We start from the raw sequence: 19,529 nt of genomic DNA, 5'->3' as shown, positions 1-19,529 counted from the left end.
TTAAATGAAATCAAGATAGCAGAGACTATTTGTTAGGACAGCAGAGACTAAAGCCACCTTCCAGTGGCACGTGCAACTTTACAATGTCAACGAACATATCGCCTACGATTAAAAAGTGCCATTAATTTCCAGAATAAATCTAGAAAAATACTTACACTGGTGTTGAGCCTGCAACCGAGAAATGTGTTTTTTAGTTGTGTATTGTCAGAATTAGAGGTGACATTTACGTGTGGAATATCTAGTCTTTCAATCATCTCTTCAAGATATTGCCTGGAATTCCCCTGTTTTCCAAGAAGGAAGAAAGTACAACACATCTAGTTCTAATTTTCTTTTTGATGAAAATAAAGAAATAAAGTTGAGACATAAAATGCTTGTGCTTATTTGGTTCACGTCCACAACTTGCCGCGCCATAAGTTAGCTAGGTATGCCACAGTTTATTAGGCATGTGTTAGTTTATGTCATAACTATGACATGCTAAAAGCATGTTGTTTGCCATACTTTATGAGGCTGCAATACGTTGCTTAACCTTTGCCCACAACTTCCTAATCTTGTACATCTTTGGCAATCATAATGTCACGTACATACTCACGTGCCACATATTAACAAAAGTTTATGTACCTGCATCTTTAAAAATAAAACGTCTATGCATGTCACGATCCCAATACCTATTGTTTCAACTAGTATTAAATATTATGGGCTGACCTTGTAGTATAGTGTATTTCTGGAGTCTATTATGAAGAGCATCTCATTCATACCGGTAATCATGCTAGCACAACAAAGCTAATCCTAATCACTATATATCCGTGCCGGCAACACCAGCCAACATGGACAATAAGTATCCGTGCCGTTAGCTATATGAACCAACACACGACAGATCGTGGAAACAACAATTTACAAATAAAGATAGCAAAAAATAATTTTTTGTCTTGAAAGGTCACCCTCATGCGAATTACGGCCATGTGCGATATCCCAACCTTCAAACCCACGACCCCTCTACATGCACTAGAAATATATTGCAAAAATATGATAATTTACTAGCAACGGGTCTTCAAACTCAAGCCTCATATTATATCGCATAATGTAACTCAAGCCTCATATTATATCGCATAATACTCAACATGTTAGCCAACTCAACCCAACGCTAATTGTTGCATGCATATTCACTTAGTCTAATTATTATGAGTAGTTCCTTATGGTGTCTCAATTATCTAAATAGTGTCTCAAGAGTATTAAAATGAATGACTCATACTATGTCTTTTATGGAGGTAAGGTCGAAATTTATATTATCTCAAAGATATTCCTAATTTGTATTGACATTTTACAAAATGACTGAAAGTAGTGTCTCATTGATACATCTGCACCTTCTAAGTGCCACAAAAGGTGTCTCTATAATACATTATAACATATTTATAAGGATAAATTATAAAATACCTATACAAAAGTATCTCTACATGTGAAGCTGTCTTGTAGTGAATTCTATGCTCTATCCATCCATATTTTGGACCAAATTTCCTGTTCACAGGTTTTGATGCTATGTTAGAAGGGTAACACCGTAACACCCTAAGTTAGAAGTGGAGATGAAACAGTTGTTGAAGATTGATGTGGGGGGATGTAAGAATCACAAAAGAGTGCAAAAACTACATATATAGAAGATTGATGTGTGGAGTCTATAAGGAATCATCCGAGAGCACCTTAAAGCTGAAGATATGGCTTTTTTTAAAGAAGAGGAAGACGTCTTCCGGGCAAAAAAACAAAACAAGAAGAGGAAGACGATGAGTCCAAAGCAAAAGCACAAAAATAGACATCCAATCATGATAAGGCCTAGTCAATTTTTCCATGATGGTACTTGCAGGTGGAATTTACTTTTGGTGATACCCATCAGGATGCCCATCGGTGGAATCTGACTCTGAGTCCACTTATAGTAGTAAAAGTAACTTAGCTAGGCACCTAGCTGACAATTTTAGTGCATAACGGAGGTCGGTTGGATCCAAGTACACCTAGTTCTGTTTGCAGTTAATTGAGTATGGATAGGACCTTAATACTCCATTAGCAAAGGGGGCCGAGAATATGTTACTGTTTTATAGGCGTGAGTGCCTTGGTCAGATTGGCCAGGTTTGCTGGAGTTGTGTCATTCCTCCTGACGTGAGAGCAAGGTTGCAGGGGAGGCCTGCGTGCCCTATCCCACCAGGGCCCGATTCTGCTTGGGCGCACGCAGCCTGGGATCATTTGATGGGCTAGGCTAGCAAGTACATGCAATGGGCCAAGATCCTATAGCTCGCGCCAGAGCATGCTGTGAGGGACCTATTTTACTCAGATAACGGATAAAATTCTGATTTTAGACATCCTCCACCGAAGATATCAGACCACATTTATGTTATAATTAAGAATGTAGCCAAAACAGAATGCTTAAGGCATCAGCACATGTCATATACATGTACCCTATGACATCACAATACCTAAACACATCACTAATGTACATAGTAATTAGAATATAAAAAATGAGCCCTCCAATTTGCAGCTGGATTAGCCATCCTTCATGACTTTGTTTCATAAGTTCGACTCCTAACGATCCATCTTGCAACTAACTAGGGTAAACGTAGAACCAGAGCTTAAGCCAATTCCACTTCATCAGCTTGCTAATTGAGGCTACGACCATGAACCATTCATTAAAAAACAAAAACATTAAAACAATGTCCACAGCTATCACGGAGTTAAGAAGGCCTGATTTAAACGAAATGGGCCGACAGGCCTGGCTCGTTTGGGAAAGAAATAAATATGAGAAAGTCCTTTTTCACCTCCCGAGTATGGGCCGAGTCTGTGTTTTCACCCTCGATTCAAAAACCGTCCATTTTGACATCTCGATCTCCGAAAATTGGACAGTAACCTCCCGGACCCAATTCCACCTTGGTTTTATCCAATGTGGCACCACGTCATCCATCAAACCTTTTCATGGATCCAAATGTAAGCATCTGTCATCTTCCCTTACCCTCCTCTCTCTAGTTTCTCGTCACCTCATCAGAGTTCCCTTAAATTCCACCGGCCCAATGCCCCTTTGCCATAGCTAGGGTAGAGGTCATACTCTACGACGCCTTAGCAATCCCATCCACGACGCTTCCTTGCTCATGGAGCAGACTGAGCTATGCTGCTCACCTAGGAGGACACCATCCTTCTTGCCGCGGAAGCCGAGCAGCTCCGTCGTGGCCTCCAGCTCCACCACCTATCATTTCCTATGTCAACGAGGAGCATCTAGGGGAGATCCTAGGTGTGCTCCCTAACTGAACCTTTGGCGTGTGGAAGAGGCCAACCTGGGCGACGCAAGCATCGGCGATAGCTTCAATTTGGAAGGCAACAATGGCATCTAAAAAATTGAGCCTCATAGCAACCCTGCATCATCCTTCTTTCGGTGCCAAATTGGATCCAGTTCAATGGGCGATTCAATTTGATTGGCAATGCAATTGGATTTTTCTCATCATTTCAGCACCACACAACATTGGCTGACGGGTAAGAAATTGCCGCCGTATATGCGGACCCTCCGGTGGCCGTATGCATGAGTTCTGCGTCGCCCGCACTACTCCCCAGGCTCGCCCACAGCCCCTCCCTACAGGCTACAGGTCCATCCCGGGCTGCTCCCTTTCGAGCAGCAGGGGTAGCCTCGCTGTTCTAGCTGGAGAAAGGAAAGGTGGAGGAGAAGAAGAGGATGGCAAGTGATCCACATGTAAGTGAGAAAGGGAGAACAAGATAACAGGTAGGCCCACGACACATCGGATTGCGACATGGTGATGACATGTCGCCAGCTAGGACAAAACCGGAGTGAAATCTGGTCAGGGAGATCGCGTATCCGGTTTTGCGAACTTGAGGAGGCAGAACGGATGGTTTTCTTGTCCGGGGTGAAAATATGGACTAGGCCATTGTCCAAGGGGGTAAATAGAACTTTTTAAAATAAATAGAGCTGGACCCATGACGAGCTTCTCTTTAAGTGGTGGGTTGTGCGAAGGCCGAACTGGCCTGCGGCTTGGAGTGGGCCAATCTGTAGGGGAGGGGAGATGCGGCCCAAAATGGCTAAGATATAGACAAGTTTAAATATTTGATATAGATAGATCTGGAATTGATTTGAAGTTTTGAAATTACGGATGAATGAACTTGAGATGGGTCTAGAGATTAGGTTAGGGTATAACAGAGATAGATCAGAGATTAGCTGAGATTTTACATACTCAAATTTGAATTAAGTTCAAACTTGAATTTACTATGCTCAAAACTCTAAGAAAACAAAATGCACATGATCTATTTTATGCAAGCTTTTAATTCAAAAAGGTTTTAGTCGGAGAGAATTCGAGTTGCTTAGCTGAAAATCTATATTTGTTTTAAGTTTTAGAGAATTCAATTTTTTAGTGAATTTTGCTGTCCTTTTAACAGCAAAACTCAAGGTATTATGAGGAGAGGGGATTGGATGACAATTTATTTTGAAAAAAAAAACATTGACCGGGAATATAGTATACATGTGTAGTGTTTATATGACATGGTAATAAATATATAAAGCTACCTAATAGTGTCTGGATTGGAACTGCCACATAATATCCTGAGGGGTTACAGAGAATATATCTTGGTCGGGTCAGTGGAGAAAACTCCAAATCCAACTACAGCTCACAAAAGAAAAACACTGAACCCAATTAGCAGTATAAGTAACCTTATTGTAGTATTGTACTGGTAATGGAATTGCATGTCCTCTGTTGGCCAGTCGCTAACTCGCTACTGTAGGCATTGTCGCCTCTACTAGACCTAATGGTTCCCATATCATGTATATTTGTTTCTTCTACAGATTGTAGATTTTTCTAAATTTACTCTTATACGTTCTATTTTCACTAGAGGCCCATAAAGTTCTGCCTCTGTTCATCTTCAACCAAACAACCATTCCACTAAAAGAGGCCTACACATCACTTCACATATCCCCAATCTTGCATTCGTAACCCAACCCACACTAGGAAAAACTTAATTTTTCTCCCAAGCATATCTCCAAGCCATCCAACTATAAGAGTAACGCCTGTCGAGCATCTCAAAAGTGCATCTATGGTACATTCGCTAATCTCAAGATGTGCCAGACCAGTCGCCCAAGGTGTTCATAGATGGACTCTGCCAGCTTACCTGTCAAGCTCCATTAACACCTCATCCAAACATTTCTTCTTCTTTTGAAAAAAAAAGAACATAGTCAAGTAAGAAGCAAGAGTCATCAATATACCACCCCTGCGCGATGGTTCTGCTGTATGAGTGATCAATGGGTTCACAAAGGTAAGCCTTCGTCATTGTCAATCACTCGCAAATTAGACGAACCTGATAGTTTGATAACTATAGTAAATAAGATCTTAGCCAATTTTCACTGCATTCACGTAAATCTAAGTATTTCTTCTTAATATAATGATATATAGTTTTCCTGCACGTTCAAGAAAAAAATCTAAATAGGAGACTGTTTGGCTCTCGCAGTTCACATATTACCCATAAGGTCACACTCTGGTGTGTGCATTGTTGTGTTGTTGGCATCCACGAGATGTAAATAAGTATGAAAAGGGAAAAGTTTTAATCTCTTAATATATATATATATAATACAACGGGTACATACCATGCTGCAATTCAATTACTTTGCATCTACTCAATGTTAGTTTGATCTCCACCGCAACGGCCAAGTCGGACCCTGATCCCGCGTCCTGATCGGGGGCGCACAACCAACTCATGGTTGCGGGCCCCCATCGTGTAGCGCACATAAAAGTAGAGGTGGGGTCGGGGCACGAACGCCCAAATTTGCTGCCGTGCCCACACACCCACCTAACAAACTCTAGAACCTAATCTAATCTGCAATGTAGTGATGGGAAGCTTCGCCGCCACCCACACTGTCACCGTCGCCGTTCACACCGCCGTCGTCTCCAACTTCGTCCATGATGAGCTCGTCTAGTAAGCCCGATGGTCGGTATCTACTCTCTCTCTCTCTCACTCTCCCTCTCGGGTTAGTTTTCTGTTAGTTACAAAACATTGTTGTTTAGCCTGAGCTTTAAGTCTTTACCCAACTAGATGAACTGCTAATGATCCCTGTTACGTTATTTAAGTTGAGCACTAAGTCAATTAGATCTATCAATGGTATCAGAGCCATAATTAGCAGTTATCTTAGATTGTGGTAAGTGGATTCCGTTTTCCCCTCTCATGTTTGCACTCACACCCGAAGAAATCAGAAGGAGGGGAAGCAAACCTAAGGAAATAAGCAAAGTAATCAAGCCGACGGCCGCCGGAACTTGCCGACGACCGCCGAAGCTCAACCCTAACCCTAGAAAGAGGGGGAGTTAGAAAGTCACCGGATTTGCTTGGGGAAGATCGCCGACGAGGTAACCCTAGATCCGCCGGACTTCAGGCTCACACCAGGTGCCGGGTCTTCGAGGTTGCGCCGCCGGCGAAAGGATCACCCATAGCGCTGCTCGACGACGGCGTGCTCACCCTCGGGTGGACACGCTCGTCGGCGAAAAGGCCTGCGGGGGAGCCGAAAGGGCCGGCCGGGGGAGTGACCAAAGCACGCGCCATCGCCTCGCTCCGCTCGGGCCGCGGCTCCGCTCGCCGGTGCTCTCTTGCTGGCGCTTTCGGCTCTCATCCGCTCGGTCAGTTGCGGTGCAGAAAGAAAAGGGGAAGAAGGAGAATGGCGCTAGGGTTTGGGAGCCAGCCGCACTGGCGGTTTTGTTCCCGCGAAAGAGATGCTCGGCTGTCGGATCGCATCAGACGTCACAGATCGCTTGGGCCACGATTTGGCCTAAGCGGGAAGAAAGAATCTCGGCCCAGGCCCAGGTTGCGGCCTGGAACGCGGGAGTGCTACCAGCGCACAAGAAGGTCGGGCCGCATCTTCATTCGAGTCGAAGAAAAGTGAAGTTTGAACCCGTTTTTCGTTTTCTTTTCCAGTGGTTTTTATAATTTTTGGAAATTGATTAGTGGCTCAAATAAAAAGGTAGTTTTAAGGAGTTTTTCCTTTGGGTAAAATTCACAAATTAAGTTTAAACTTTTGATGTATTAAGATTAAGTTAAGTTGAATTTTTGGCTTTATTTTGCCAATTTTATGCATTAAGTTGAAGTTTTTTAGTCTATTTCTCTAATTAAATTGGAACCAATGGGAAAATTTAATTAGAAAATAAGTACTTTTCTGAGTATGATAATTTTATCTATGACCTACGTTGTTGATAAAATTGTTGTACCGACGAGATTTGCTTTATCATTATTAATTCTATTTCTGCCCAACGGTGATGTAGAATTAATATTGAGAAGTTTTATGTTTTAATTTGACCAACGTTTAATTCAATCATATTTTTCTAATTTTTTTTGTTTTCAGTCAATCCTTTGAGTTTTATCTCGTCCATAGAGCCCCTCAATGGAGGGAATTATAGCTCGTGGCGAGAGAAGGTCGAAATAGTGCTTGCGCTATCCGACATTGATCTAGCACTGACTGCTCCTTATCCCATATAACCTAAGAACCCCGTGAGGGCCAAGAATGAGAGCGAAGCTGCTTTCAATGCTAGGGTGCGTGATCATGCACCAATCAAAATGCAGTACAATCTTGATCGTGCGAAGTGGAACTCGTCGAACAGAAAGTGTATGATGGTGATCAAGAGCTCCATTTTGGAGGCAATAAGGGGAGAAATCCCAGAGTGTGACACCGCCAAGGAGTACCTGACAAAGGTAGAGAGTCAGTTTACTAGCTCTTCAAAGGCATATGCAAGCATTCTTATCAGGAAGCTTGTTACTATGAAGTATACTGGCGGTGGAATAAGAGATCACATATTGAGAATGAGCAATATAGCTTTTAAGCTTAAGTCTATGGATATGGAGCTCCCAAAAGAGTTTATAACCCATCTGGTATTTACCTCACTGCCCAAAAAATTTGAGACCTTTGCTATGAATTACAACTCATAGCCAGAAAAGTGGGGTATTGAGAAAACGATTGCCATGCGTGTGCAAGAAGAAGAGAGGCTTAAGGGCTCATCTGGTGATACTATCAATTACCTGAGCCAAAACAAGAAGAGGAATTATTGTTGGAGGTATGCCCTAGAGGAAATCATAGAGATGATGATATTCCATTTGTATCCATGATTTGTATATTGTGTTCATTGAATATCCATTAAAGGCTACTTAAATTGATCTGCAATTATGTGAATTGTATGTGAAACTCTTTACTTGTATGGTTATTCTAAAGTTGTCCCTAGTCGGAGTTCATGTGAGGACACACATGAATATTAGACTAGCACATGTATTAGTTGATGACTATGTTTCACAAGTCATGGACATGGAGATGTTGAACTAATAGTGTGGACACATGTGGAGACATGTGCTAGGACTGACCCAACACGAGAAGTAGTTCTCTCTTTAAACAACATATACGCTTTGTCCTTAGACCTGAGATTGTCGCATGTATTCTAGATGTGGATCGACCTACTTAGGGGCTATCAAACGCTACGCCGTAACAGGGTAGTTATAAAGTTAGCTTTCGGATTTGTCAAGAAGCATGCTATGAGACATGGTCAATCAAGATGGGATTTGCCCCTCTCTGATTGAGAGAGATATCTCTGGGCCCCTCGAGTGATCGGATCCGAAAATGCATGGCCATGCTACGTACGATTAAGAGTTAACCTACAAAGGGATTCCGAATCACAGGATCGAGAAAGAGCGGTCGGCTTGAAGCTAGACCAAATATCGTGAGGCAAAGGGAATAGCACGTATATTATGTTGTGATGGTTCGTCTGATATGATCTTCGTGTGCGTATAGGAGTTGGCACGTCTTGCTAGAGGCCGCTACCGACTATTGGGCCGAGTAGGAGTACTCGGGCCATGTCTATACGTATCCGAACCCATAGGGTCACACACTTAAGAGGCTGGAAGCCCAATTCGGATCTGATCCGAGTTGGATTAGGTTTAGAAGTACTAATGGGCCTCGGACCCAGAGGCCCGTTAGGAACCTCTATAAATAGAGGGGTGCGGGCGCCCTAGGGTTTACACCTTTTGGCGAAACACATCTGCCGCGCCTCCCACGCCCTCGCCTGTTGCAACTCACGGATCTAGCAGTCCGGCTTGCGACGCTTCCTCCCTGCACGTGTGGATACCTTGGAGGTGTTGCGCCTGCAGCACTTGGACGAGCCGCCGACGAGCCACGGCACGAGGGCGATCTTGCTGCACGTGGACGAGCTGCTGAGGAGCTGCTGGACGTTGACGTGATCGACTACGTACGACTACGTTGATCGACTACGTACGACAACGTGATCGTCTTCACTGCATTGACGCATATCTGCATCTTCCGCACCAGTAGTGCGTCGAGTGGTAATCTCGTGATCCTTATACGGCAGCTCTTCCTGGTTTTACGTGGTAGAAATTTTGATTTGCGCTAGTGTAGCCTACCTCGTAACCCAACAATTATCAGAACAATAATTCTAAGCCACAAGGGAAACCTCAGTGGAACGCCTCTTCTTCTAAGGCACATGTAAAGGCTCCGATCACCATCAAAGATCAAACCATGAAGTGGTGGTGGACAAGAACACGTGCAAGTGGTGCAAGAACAAGGGACACTACCAAAAGGATTGTGTAGAATTCCTGAAGCATTTGTGCAGGAAAGGTGAGGATCTTATTACATTTGTAGATGAATCCTTGTATTTAAGTTATGCAAAATCTACTTGGTGGATTGATTCAGGTGCAACTGTTCATGTTGCAAATTCATTACAGGGATTCCATACGAGGAGGACCCTACAAAGAGGAGAAAGAAGCATTAAAGTTGCAAATGGCTTCCAAGCTGAAGTCGAAGCTATTGGAGAACTCCTATTAGAATTAGCAAATGGTTTTGTACTTCATCTGAGAGATGTTCTTTGTGTACCCTCTTTGCATAGAAACTTAATAAGTGTATCGCGCTTAGATGATGATGGTTTTGCTTGTCATTTCGATGATGGACAATGTAAAATCAAGTTTTATAATAAGGTTGTTGGTCTTGTCTTTAGACAAGACGAGCTTTATTTATTATCATTTTGTGAGAATGTGAATGTTGTAAGCGCTGAGAATGTGAATGCCTCCTTGTCTATGAATGTAAAGAATAAGAGGAAAAGAATTGATGATGTATCTTCAAAATTATGGCACTGTCATTTAGGCCATATTTTGAGGGGGGAATAGAATGGTTGATTAAGGAATCAATTCTTCCGCCTTTAGAATTTTCAGATTTAGAGCAATGCATCGATAGCATTAAGGGAAAGTTCGTTAAGAAAATTAAGAAAGATGCCAAAAGAAGCATAAGAATTTTAGAAATAATTCGCACAGATATTTGTGGTCTGTTTCCTGTGATATCTGTGGATGGTTATGATTCTTTTATAACATTTACAGATGATTATTCACATTATGGTTATATTTATCCAATTAATAGCGTTCAAAAGCATTGAATAAATTCAAGATATTTAAGGTTGAAGTAGAAAATCAGTATAGTATTAAGATTAAAATAGTAAGATCCGATCGTGGGGGGAGTACTACGGTCGACATACCCCATATGGCCAAGTTCCTGGACCTTTTGCAAGGTTTCTACAGGAAAATGGCATAGCTGCCCAGTACTCTACATCGGGCGAACCTACCTTAATGGATATGGTGAGAAGCATGATAAGTTACTCCACTTTACTGGTTAGTTTGTGGATGGGTGCGTTAAAAACCGCCATTCACATCCTTAATCGAGTTCCTAGTAAGTTGGTGTCTAAAACACTGTATGAGTTGTGGACTAGACGAGAGCCCTCACTCAATTATTCGTGTGTGGGGCTGTCCAGCTGAGGCTAAAGTCTTTAATCCAAACATTGGAAATTAGACCCTAAGACAGTCAGTTGCCATTTCATTGGCTACCTAGATAAGTCAAAAGGTTATCGCTTCTACTGTCCTGACAGACATACTAAGTTTGTAGAAACGAGACACGCTGTGTTTTTGGAGGATGAGATGATCAGGGGAAGCACGGTACCCTGAGAAATTAGCCTTGAGGAGAAGCGGGTATATATACCCACTCTGATGATTCAGGAACCTTTTTTCTCGATACTTGTTGCTGCTGCATTGATAGTACAGGACACTGTGGCTACAGCACCTGTTGTTAGTTCTTCTGTGGCAACAACGAATGAAGATGAGGAACTTGTCGTTCAGGATCCTATAGAACCTGTTGTCACACATGAGGAAGAGCTGCAACAGCCCCACATGGAAGACGTGCCAGATGTTGAGGCTCCCAGAAGGTCTCAAAGAGCTACAAAGCTAGCTATTCTTGATGACTATGAAGTCTATGTTAGTGAAGAAGTTCAAATGGAGGGAGATCCCACCTCATTTGAAGAAGCCATGAGAAGTGCTCACTCATCGAAGTGGCTTGAAGCCATGGAAGATGAAATGAGATCCATGAGTAGCACTAAAGTCTGGGATTTAGAAGAAATTCCTAAAGGAGTCAAGACAGTAGGTTGTAAATGGGTCTATAAATAGAATGTGACTCCAAAGGGAATGTCGAAAGATATAAAGCATGACTTGTAGCAAAAGGCTTCACACAAAGAACAAAGAGAAGGAATAGACTATAATGAGATATTTTCTCAGTCTCATGTAAGGATTCTTTTAGAATCATAATGGCTTTAGCGGCACACTATGATTTAGAGTTACATCAGATGGATGTAAAGATTGCTTTTCTCAACGAAGACTTGGAAGAAATCGTTTACATGGCACAACTCAAAGGTTTTGTCGTGAAAGGAAAAGAACATATGGATGTCATCTGAAGAAATCCATTTATGGATTAAAACAAGCCTCCAATGGTACTTAAAGTTTAATGAGACAATAAGAAAGTTTGGGTTTAGTGAGAATAAGGAGGACAATTGCGTTTATGCAAAGTTTAAGAGTGGGAAATTCATTTTCCTTATCCTGTACGTAGATGACATCCTACTTACTAGTAGTGATGTTAATCTACTGTTGGAGACGAAGAAGTTCTTGTCCTCAAACTTTGATATGAAAGATCTTGGTAAAGCTTCGTTCATTTTAGGAATTAAAATTCACCGAGATAGAAGAAAGGGGGTGTTAGGATTATCGCAAAAGGTATACTTAGAGAAGATTCTGAAGGAGTATAGTATGCATGCGAGTAGACCTACACCTGCTCCCATAGTTAAGGGCGATAGATTTGGGAGATTTCAGAGTCCCAAGAACCAGTATGAGATCGATCAAATGAAAGCGGTTCCATATGCTTCAACTGTCGGAAGCTTGATGTATGCTCAAGTGTGTACGCGCTCTGACTTTGCTTTTGTTACCGGGATATTTGGCAGATATCAAGATAATCTAAGAATAGATCACTGGAAAATGGTAAAGAAGGCATTGCGTAATACGCAAGGCACAAAAGGCTGATTCCCTTGAAATAGAAGGGTACTCAGATTCAGACTTTGCGGGAGATGTAGACGATAGAAAATCCACAACAGGTTATGTATTCACTCTCGCAGGTGGAGCTATATCGTGGAAAAGCTCCAAGCAAACCGTCACAGCATCATCCACGATGTTTGCCAAGTTTGTAGCATGTTATGAGGCCACGGGCAGGCAACATGGTTAAAGAAGTTTGTACCCGGGTTGAGAGTGGTAGACAACATTCAAAAACCACTCAAGATGTACTGTGACAATGAGCCAGCAGTATTCTATGCTCACAACAATAAGTCAAGTGGTGCTGCCAAACACATTGACATAAAGTTTTATGACGTGAAAGAGAAAATCCAGGATCATACCATAAGTCTTGAGCATATAAGAACAAAATAAATGTTCACGGATCCGCTTACGAAATGCTTACCGCCCAATGTGTTCAGAGAACACTTAGCCAGTATGGGTTTACAAGAAAGCCTATGATCCCTGGATACTAAGGGTCTAGAGCAAGAATCTATTTCAAAACAGAAAGGTGTGTTGTAGCTGTTGAATCTGATAGTACGTAGTTGGCTATTATGACAAAACATACTCTATACACTGATCTGTGATGAAATAGGTGCCAAGTTAAGTTTGAGACTAAGTTTATGAGGTGAGATCAAGGGGGGAGAATGTTAGTTTGATCTCTACCGGACTTGGCCAACAGCAAAGTCGGACCCTGATCCCGCGCCCTGATCGGGGGCGCACATCCAACTCATGGTTGCGGGCCCCCATCACGCAGCGCACATAAAAGTAGAGGTGGGGGTCCGGGGCACGGACGTCCAAGTTCGTTGCCGTGCCCACACACCCACCTAACAAACCCTAGAACCCGATCTAATCTGCGCTGTAGTAACGGGAAGCTCCGCCGCCACCCACACTGTCACCGTCGCTGTTCACGCCGCCGCCGTCTCCAACTTCGTCCATGACGAGCTCGTCTAGTAAGCCCGATGGTCAGTCTCTACTCTCTCTCCCTCTCTCCCTCTCCGGTTAGTTCTCTGTTAGTTACAAAACATTGTTGTTTAGCCTGAACTTTAAGCCTTTACCCGACTAGATGAACTGCTAATGATCCCTGTTATGTTATTTAAGTTGAGCACTAAATCAATTAGATCTATCACTCAAATGGACAATACTGCTGATTGTAGTCAAATAGAACATTTCCTTCTCTTGTCTCAATCATATTACTCAAAACAAAGAGAAAAAATACACTTCCATGAGATTATGAAGCTGTTTCTAGTAAATAAAAAACATTTAGTTACCTAGCCTCAACAGAATCTTGTGTTCCCTGTATCCAGTAAAAAGAATGACCAAAACAGATTGCCCAGGTACTTTCTGTGTCATACTCTGATTGCGTGGAGAAAAGTCCAGACTCTGCTGCCGATTTTTCATTAGGTCCTTCTTAATGTTTCTTCTTGGCCATTGCCTCCAACAAAATTGTGTCTCTTGAGCATATCATGTCGTCATGTCTACTGGTAGGGATGAACTGAAAATTCTGTCCTTTGCCTTCAAAGCCTATAGAAGCCACAAAACAGAGAGGTGCCGCTAAATGGAGAAGGCAACGAAATAGTATCTTTGCATGCAAGAAGTTTTGGTTGATTTGCTTACTTCTTTTTCCCAGTTGCTGCATAAAGTAATTGTGAGAAGCAATAGCATCTGTACGACGAGCGCGCAGATTATTCCCAGCCAAAGCCCCTAGACAATCAAACCATCGTATTTAGAGGTCTCTTCAACTCGACAGAGTAATAAAAGTTGAACTAGAACTTATGCTAAGGTTGGTTTGGGTAGTAAATTACCATTCCACCTAGATGAAAAAGAAACGCGAAACAGAAGGCAGCTGGGATTCCGACCAGGTAATATGCACCAAGATTTACACAAGCACCAATCTTTTGCCACCCACAGCCCCTAGCAACACCTGGAAATATATCATGAAACCATATTGTCAGTCATTATCTAGGTGATAATGTTCCGATAGTAACAAATGCAGTTCATAATATACATGGAGATAAGAACAGATCATGGCAAAACAACAGGATATGGGTTCACTGTATTTACCAAATTTGGTATATTTCAATTAGCAGATCTAGAGATACCTGAGAGAACACACTGCACGCAATCAAACAAGAATGATACAGCCAGGATCGGCATCATTTTGGAGATGTATTTCACCACTTCCTCCTCGTTACTGTAAGCATATCCCCATAAATTGCGAACCAAAATCATAACTAGTCCAATCAATATGCCGACCACGATAGCCAGCACCATGACGACACGGGTAGCCAGACGGGCAGCTTGAGGTCGTCCAGCACCAAGCTCATTTGAAACACGAGTGCTATAGGGGGGGAAAGCAACATGTCAGTGCCACAAGTATCAGGTGATCAACATTGCATGGTAAAATTTATGAGTGTGATTTTTTAAATCTGACCTTATGGCTGCACTAAGCCCAAAAGGGATCATAAATGCTAAAGAGCCCGTGTTTAAACTGCACAAAATTGAAGAGTTATAATCAACAAAAGGCAAACAGAGTTTGAAATGTGCTGTGGAAAGATAACTCACGAAATGGACAAAACCGATGTCTCGAGCTTCGGATTTGGGAGAAGTCCAGAAAGAAGTACCAGGAGCTCAAATGACCACCACTCCAAGCTGTGTACATATAGGATCCAATTAAATTAGAGATGATAAATGAAAAAAAAAATCTGCGACATAGGATTCAGAACTCACCAAACCATCAGCGCAGATGGAACAGCAAGTCTCAAGAAGCTGGGGATGTCGTGAAAAGCCTCCTTTGAGAACCCTCTCCAGGTTTTCTTAAAGGTTGGTGCAAGCCTAACATAAATTGCCAAGATGGACACGTTGGTCAGGTACGAGATGGCATTGGCCAAGGCAGCACCCCTGTTGCCCAGACCAATCTTGTACACCAGGAGCCAGCACACTAGAAGATGGTTCAGCGCCGTGACGCCAGAGCTCAGCATCACCGGGAGGACTATGTTCTGCGTCTGCAGGAACCGGACATGACACTGCAGTGGCCCATACACGAACAGGGCTGGAATCATCCACCGGATGTAGCTTCCTGCCCCAGCTGCAATCTCTGGGTCCTGACCAAATAGTAGAAGGATCTGGCCAGTGTACCACCAGATAACAGCAAACACAAGGCTCACCAGAGTGAGCACAAGGATGGCCCTCTGCTTGTAGATGCCGAGAAGATGGTACTGCTTTGCCCCGAAGGCTTGCCCACATAGTGTGTCCAAGCTGCTTGCCATGCCAGACTGAAATGATCAAACGAACAATTCACTCTGCTATTGAACTCCATATAATCGTTCCGGAAGGTCAGGCGTATGAGAAAGGCTTTGAGTTTGCATATAACATACCAATAAGCTGAAGCCAGTAACGCCTGCAAAAGAGGTGGCAATGGAGGCACTGGAGAGGGCAAGCTCACCAAGGTGACCAACAAACATGACAGAAATCATCTGGACGATGTTCTGCAGGATCCATGCGGCGATGAGTGGCCCAGCAAGGTATAGCTGCTTTCTGACCTCAGGCTGCACCAGGTTCTCTCCCACCCCTCCAGTCTTCTGAACACCATCGCCAAGAAGGGGTTCATCCATGCTTGGCATCATACACCAAAGTTTATGCCCTGCTTCTGAACAAGGTATGTGAAACAATGTATCAGTCAATGTGGCCAATCTTATAAATGCTGGAAAGTTGGAAGCCTCCCGAGGAAACCAGAAGGAAACAAAGGCTTGGCAGCCAAGTTTGAAATTGGCAGACAAGCAGAAAGAACAAGTGATTGATCTCATCTGTCAGACATTGGAGCAGAAAAGATTAAAATTTGTGTCTCCAATGAGTTTGTAGTTTGATTCATGAGATGAAAGAATCAGTACGATTAATCCTGCTCAAAAAGACCTGGAATATAGTGGTCAATGGAATTTAAGAAACATGTTGGATACTAATGGAGGTAGCTTGGCACTCAAGTTAGCATGTGAGACAATAGCCTACCTAATGGAGAAGAGTGAATGTGACAGCTAAGCACAAAGAATGAATGCTCAATTAGGATGCAAATGCTATTTACTTCTGCAGTACTAACCAAATGATTCATAGATACAGGCATACACATGTAAGACTATACACTTAGGTAATCAAATCAATCAAATACTTTTTTGTACTTTCTATGTTTAAAAACGGGGCGCAAATTCACTGGGGCCGAAAAGGGGTAGACTCAGTTATGTTTAAACTATTTAAACTAACACTTCTGACCGTTTAAACTAGTGCACTGACCGTTTCAACTAATGCACACCATTAGTAGGCGTAGACCCTGATTACTCTGTTTCCAAGTGCGTATGTCCAAATTTCATTTTTGTTCTTACTCTCTCTTTCCCCATGTTTGACCCAGTGCCATTGAAGAATGATTTAACGGGACATTTGATTAGGTAAAAGAAAACATAATCAAGCTAAATTAAGCAGAAAGGATTTTGAAAACACCCTTCTTTTATAAACACAGAAAAGAACTGTGTTTTGTTTGAACTCAGGCTACCACGGATACATAAGATTCTCCTGATATGTAATAGAATAGAGCAAATTTCATAAAGTATTCCTATCTTGACGAAATCAAGAAAGAAACTTCAAACCGTTGTTCAAGGTACATGTAAACATAGTACGATAAAACATGGTTCAGCTCTGGAAAAGGTAAGGGTACAAAGAGTGTGGCAAGTCAAACAAAACATGTGTAAACATGATAAGACAAGGATAACAGAACAAAGGCATATAATCTGATCAAGTTCAACACACAAACAAACACAACAGATGAACAGAACAAACTCTAGGTCTCATCTCTTAAAGAGTTACTGTGACAGTAAAGTTGAAAAGTCTTCTGAAAAATTGAGAATTCAATTTAGGGGATGTTAACATCAGTCGAGGCCCGAATATTGACGTCAAGTGCACTGAGTAAACTCACAGGAAAGAGCTGAATTAACTTGGCGGGCAGGATCAAAATATCTCACAGACAGGGAATCCAATCGATCCACTCTCGATAAGGACAAGATAGTGTCTTATTCGCTGCTGTAGATCAATTTAAACATTTAGCGAGCAGTGAGATCTGCACTACTAATCAAAAGTCTAAGGGCCTGTTTGGAATGAAGGAATACAAAACACAGGAAAGGAAAAAAAACGTAGGAAACGAATAGTAGTAGAGTTCCAAAATAGAGGATTGGAAAAACGCAGGAAACATGAGTGTTTGGAACAGGAATCCACTCACAGAAATCATAAAATATGGGAATTACGTAATAATATTAATAGCTAGTGATTAATAAATTAATTAACATGTGCATATGTATTGCATGGGCCATATTAGCTACACTAGCTCACCAACATGTGGGACCCATGGTCCATGGAGTCAAGCCAGCCAGCCACGGTGCATCATATTCCTTTGATGCTTATCCTCTCGGCCTCTCCTATGGTTCTCGATATCATCCAGCCACCCTTATCCTTCTGCTCTTGACGAGTCCACTGCTCCTCTCTCTCTTCCATAGCTGATCATGAGCAGGCAGCGGACGGATTGAGCGGGGGATTAGGAGATCACCGCAACAGGCTGCGGAGAGGCCGTGCTGCGCGGCTGCAGTAGGGTGGCTGCCGGGCGACGAATCTGGATCGAGCTCAAGTGACCCCATTCATCATGGACTTCTTCGACTTCATCCTGCTTCGCACCACGGCAATGGCTTGTGCTCTCTTTCTCTCTCTCGGTCCTTCTCTTCCCTTCTCACCCGCCTCGGCCTTCAGCGAAAAAATTGACCTCGGACTGGATGTTTCTTTTCCTACGTTTTGTGAAGGAAAGCAAACCTTTCCATAGGAAAAGGAAGATGCAATCCTCCATTCCAAACACTCTATGACATCAGCAAAATGGAGGAATGAGTTTCCTGTGAAATTCCTTTGGAAAACCTCCATTCCAAACAGGGCCTAAAAGGTTAGAAGTACATACACATGTAAAAAATTCTATGCTCCAGGATAACGAAATCAAACACAAGCTTCCTAGTCGCTGCACGCAAGGAGAAGTTCAGAGTCTGACGCCTCACGTGCTGAAAGCTGTTTGTTTATTGAAAAGATGCTTTGACCAATCTCACATATACAGATATACTGCATATCACTCTGGAAAGGACCCAAGATCTGGCCCCATTAACGAATGAATCGAGGACTAAGCAGGCACTTGTCATGAACTGTAAAAGTAACCTGAACGCACTGGAGTTTAGCGAAAAAGATTTTGAGTTATAAAAATATCCATCTCCTACAGACAAAGCAATGGCCCGTTATTAAGATGTGCTCCCAATTTGGGTACTGCAACTACATAGGATGGCCAATTGATGCAAATTAGTACGGAGCAAATGAGATGCCAAAAGCGCCAAACGAGTGGGGGCAATCTCCCCCACAGCGACGGAATTGAAGGAAGGAGACGAGTGCAAGAACCATACCGCAGGCACGTGGCGGCGCTGTCGCTGATTAGGATGGCATGAAGAGAGGGGGCCGCTGCGGCTACGACGCCACGACGGCGGCGGCCCGCGAGGGAGACTGGGAGAGGAGGGAGAAGGGAGAGTTCCTCCTCCTCGGACAAGGCGAACAGGGCAAGCGGCTACGGGGGAAACGGGTGGCCTTCGCATGAGATCCGTGGCGGCGGCTTTTAATACGCCGACGAGGAGACTCCGAAGGCCATTCCAAATGCAATACGGCAAATACCCTACCGCCCTACCCGAGTGCAAACATTATTTTTGGTTTCACACGTAGGCACAATCTTTCGATTGTATCATGATGATCTATTAAATTTTCTTGATTTTTATGATAGTCTCGCAAGATGATATTTTTTTATTGCAAGTATTATTAAATATACGTAGTAGTAGTGTATTTGCATTGTATGAAGGAGTATATTTTAAAGCCAGGCCAATAGCATATTTGCCAGGTGGAAAGCATAGCTCTTATGCAGAGTATATATAATTAAGTCCAGAAAGAAAAGCCTATTTGCTACTCGAAGAATCCACTTTGTCCGCCTGACTTACTCTACAAACTTCCATTTCATTTTACCCCACGTGCTAATCAAACTGTGAATAAATTTTGTCCTTCTCTTTTTT

General features: G+C 42.8%; 1 protein-coding gene and 1 pseudogene across 1 annotated transcript; one reads left to right on the top strand and one right to left on the bottom strand.

The window, feature by feature from the left end:
• The first annotated feature begins 7,186 nt into the window (after positions 1 to 7,186).
• LOC140223453 (uncharacterized) lies at positions 7,187 to 11,487 on the top strand (annotated as a pseudogene).
• Positions 11,488 to 13,562: 2,075 nt separating this feature from the next.
• On the bottom strand, positions 13,563 to 19,070 carry LOC117864518 (protein DETOXIFICATION 16). The gene is made up of 9 exons (XM_034748654.2): positions 18,879 to 19,070; positions 15,789 to 16,060; positions 15,142 to 15,686; positions 14,977 to 15,063; positions 14,846 to 14,902; positions 14,514 to 14,752; positions 14,217 to 14,335; positions 14,029 to 14,115; positions 13,563 to 13,935 (listed from the first exon to the last, which is right to left on the bottom strand). The coding sequence occupies exons 2-9, from the start codon at positions 16,035 to 16,037 to the stop codon at positions 13,876 to 13,878; spliced, it is 1,443 nt and encodes a 480-aa protein (XP_034604545.1). The 5' UTR covers positions 16,038 to 16,060; positions 18,879 to 19,070; the 3' UTR covers positions 13,563 to 13,875.
• Between the last annotated feature and the right edge of the window lie 459 nt (positions 19,071 to 19,529).

This window comes from Setaria viridis, chromosome 7 (assembly GCF_005286985.2).
Source record: "Setaria viridis chromosome 7, Setaria_viridis_v4.0, whole genome shotgun sequence".
Classification (NCBI taxonomy): Eukaryota; Viridiplantae; Streptophyta; class Magnoliopsida; order Poales; family Poaceae; genus Setaria; species Setaria viridis.
Note: the sequence above shows the minus strand (reverse complement) of the source record. Positions and strands in the feature narration are given on the sequence as shown.

Bases quoted from the DNA above. Each gene is read 5' to 3' on its own strand.
- LOC117864518 (XM_034748654.2), bottom strand. From the start codon at position 16,037: ATGATGCCAAGCATGGATGAACCCCTTCTTGGCGATGGTGTTCAGAAG. The intron at 14,753-14,845 runs GTCAGATTTAAA...CCCCCCCTATAG, and splicing joins GGGCTTAGTGCAGCCATAAG to CACTCGTGTTTCAAATGAGC. The intron at 14,336-14,513 runs GTATCTCTAGAT...ATATATTTCCAG, and splicing joins CGTGCAGTGTGTTCTCTCAG to GTGTTGCTAGGGGCTGTGGG.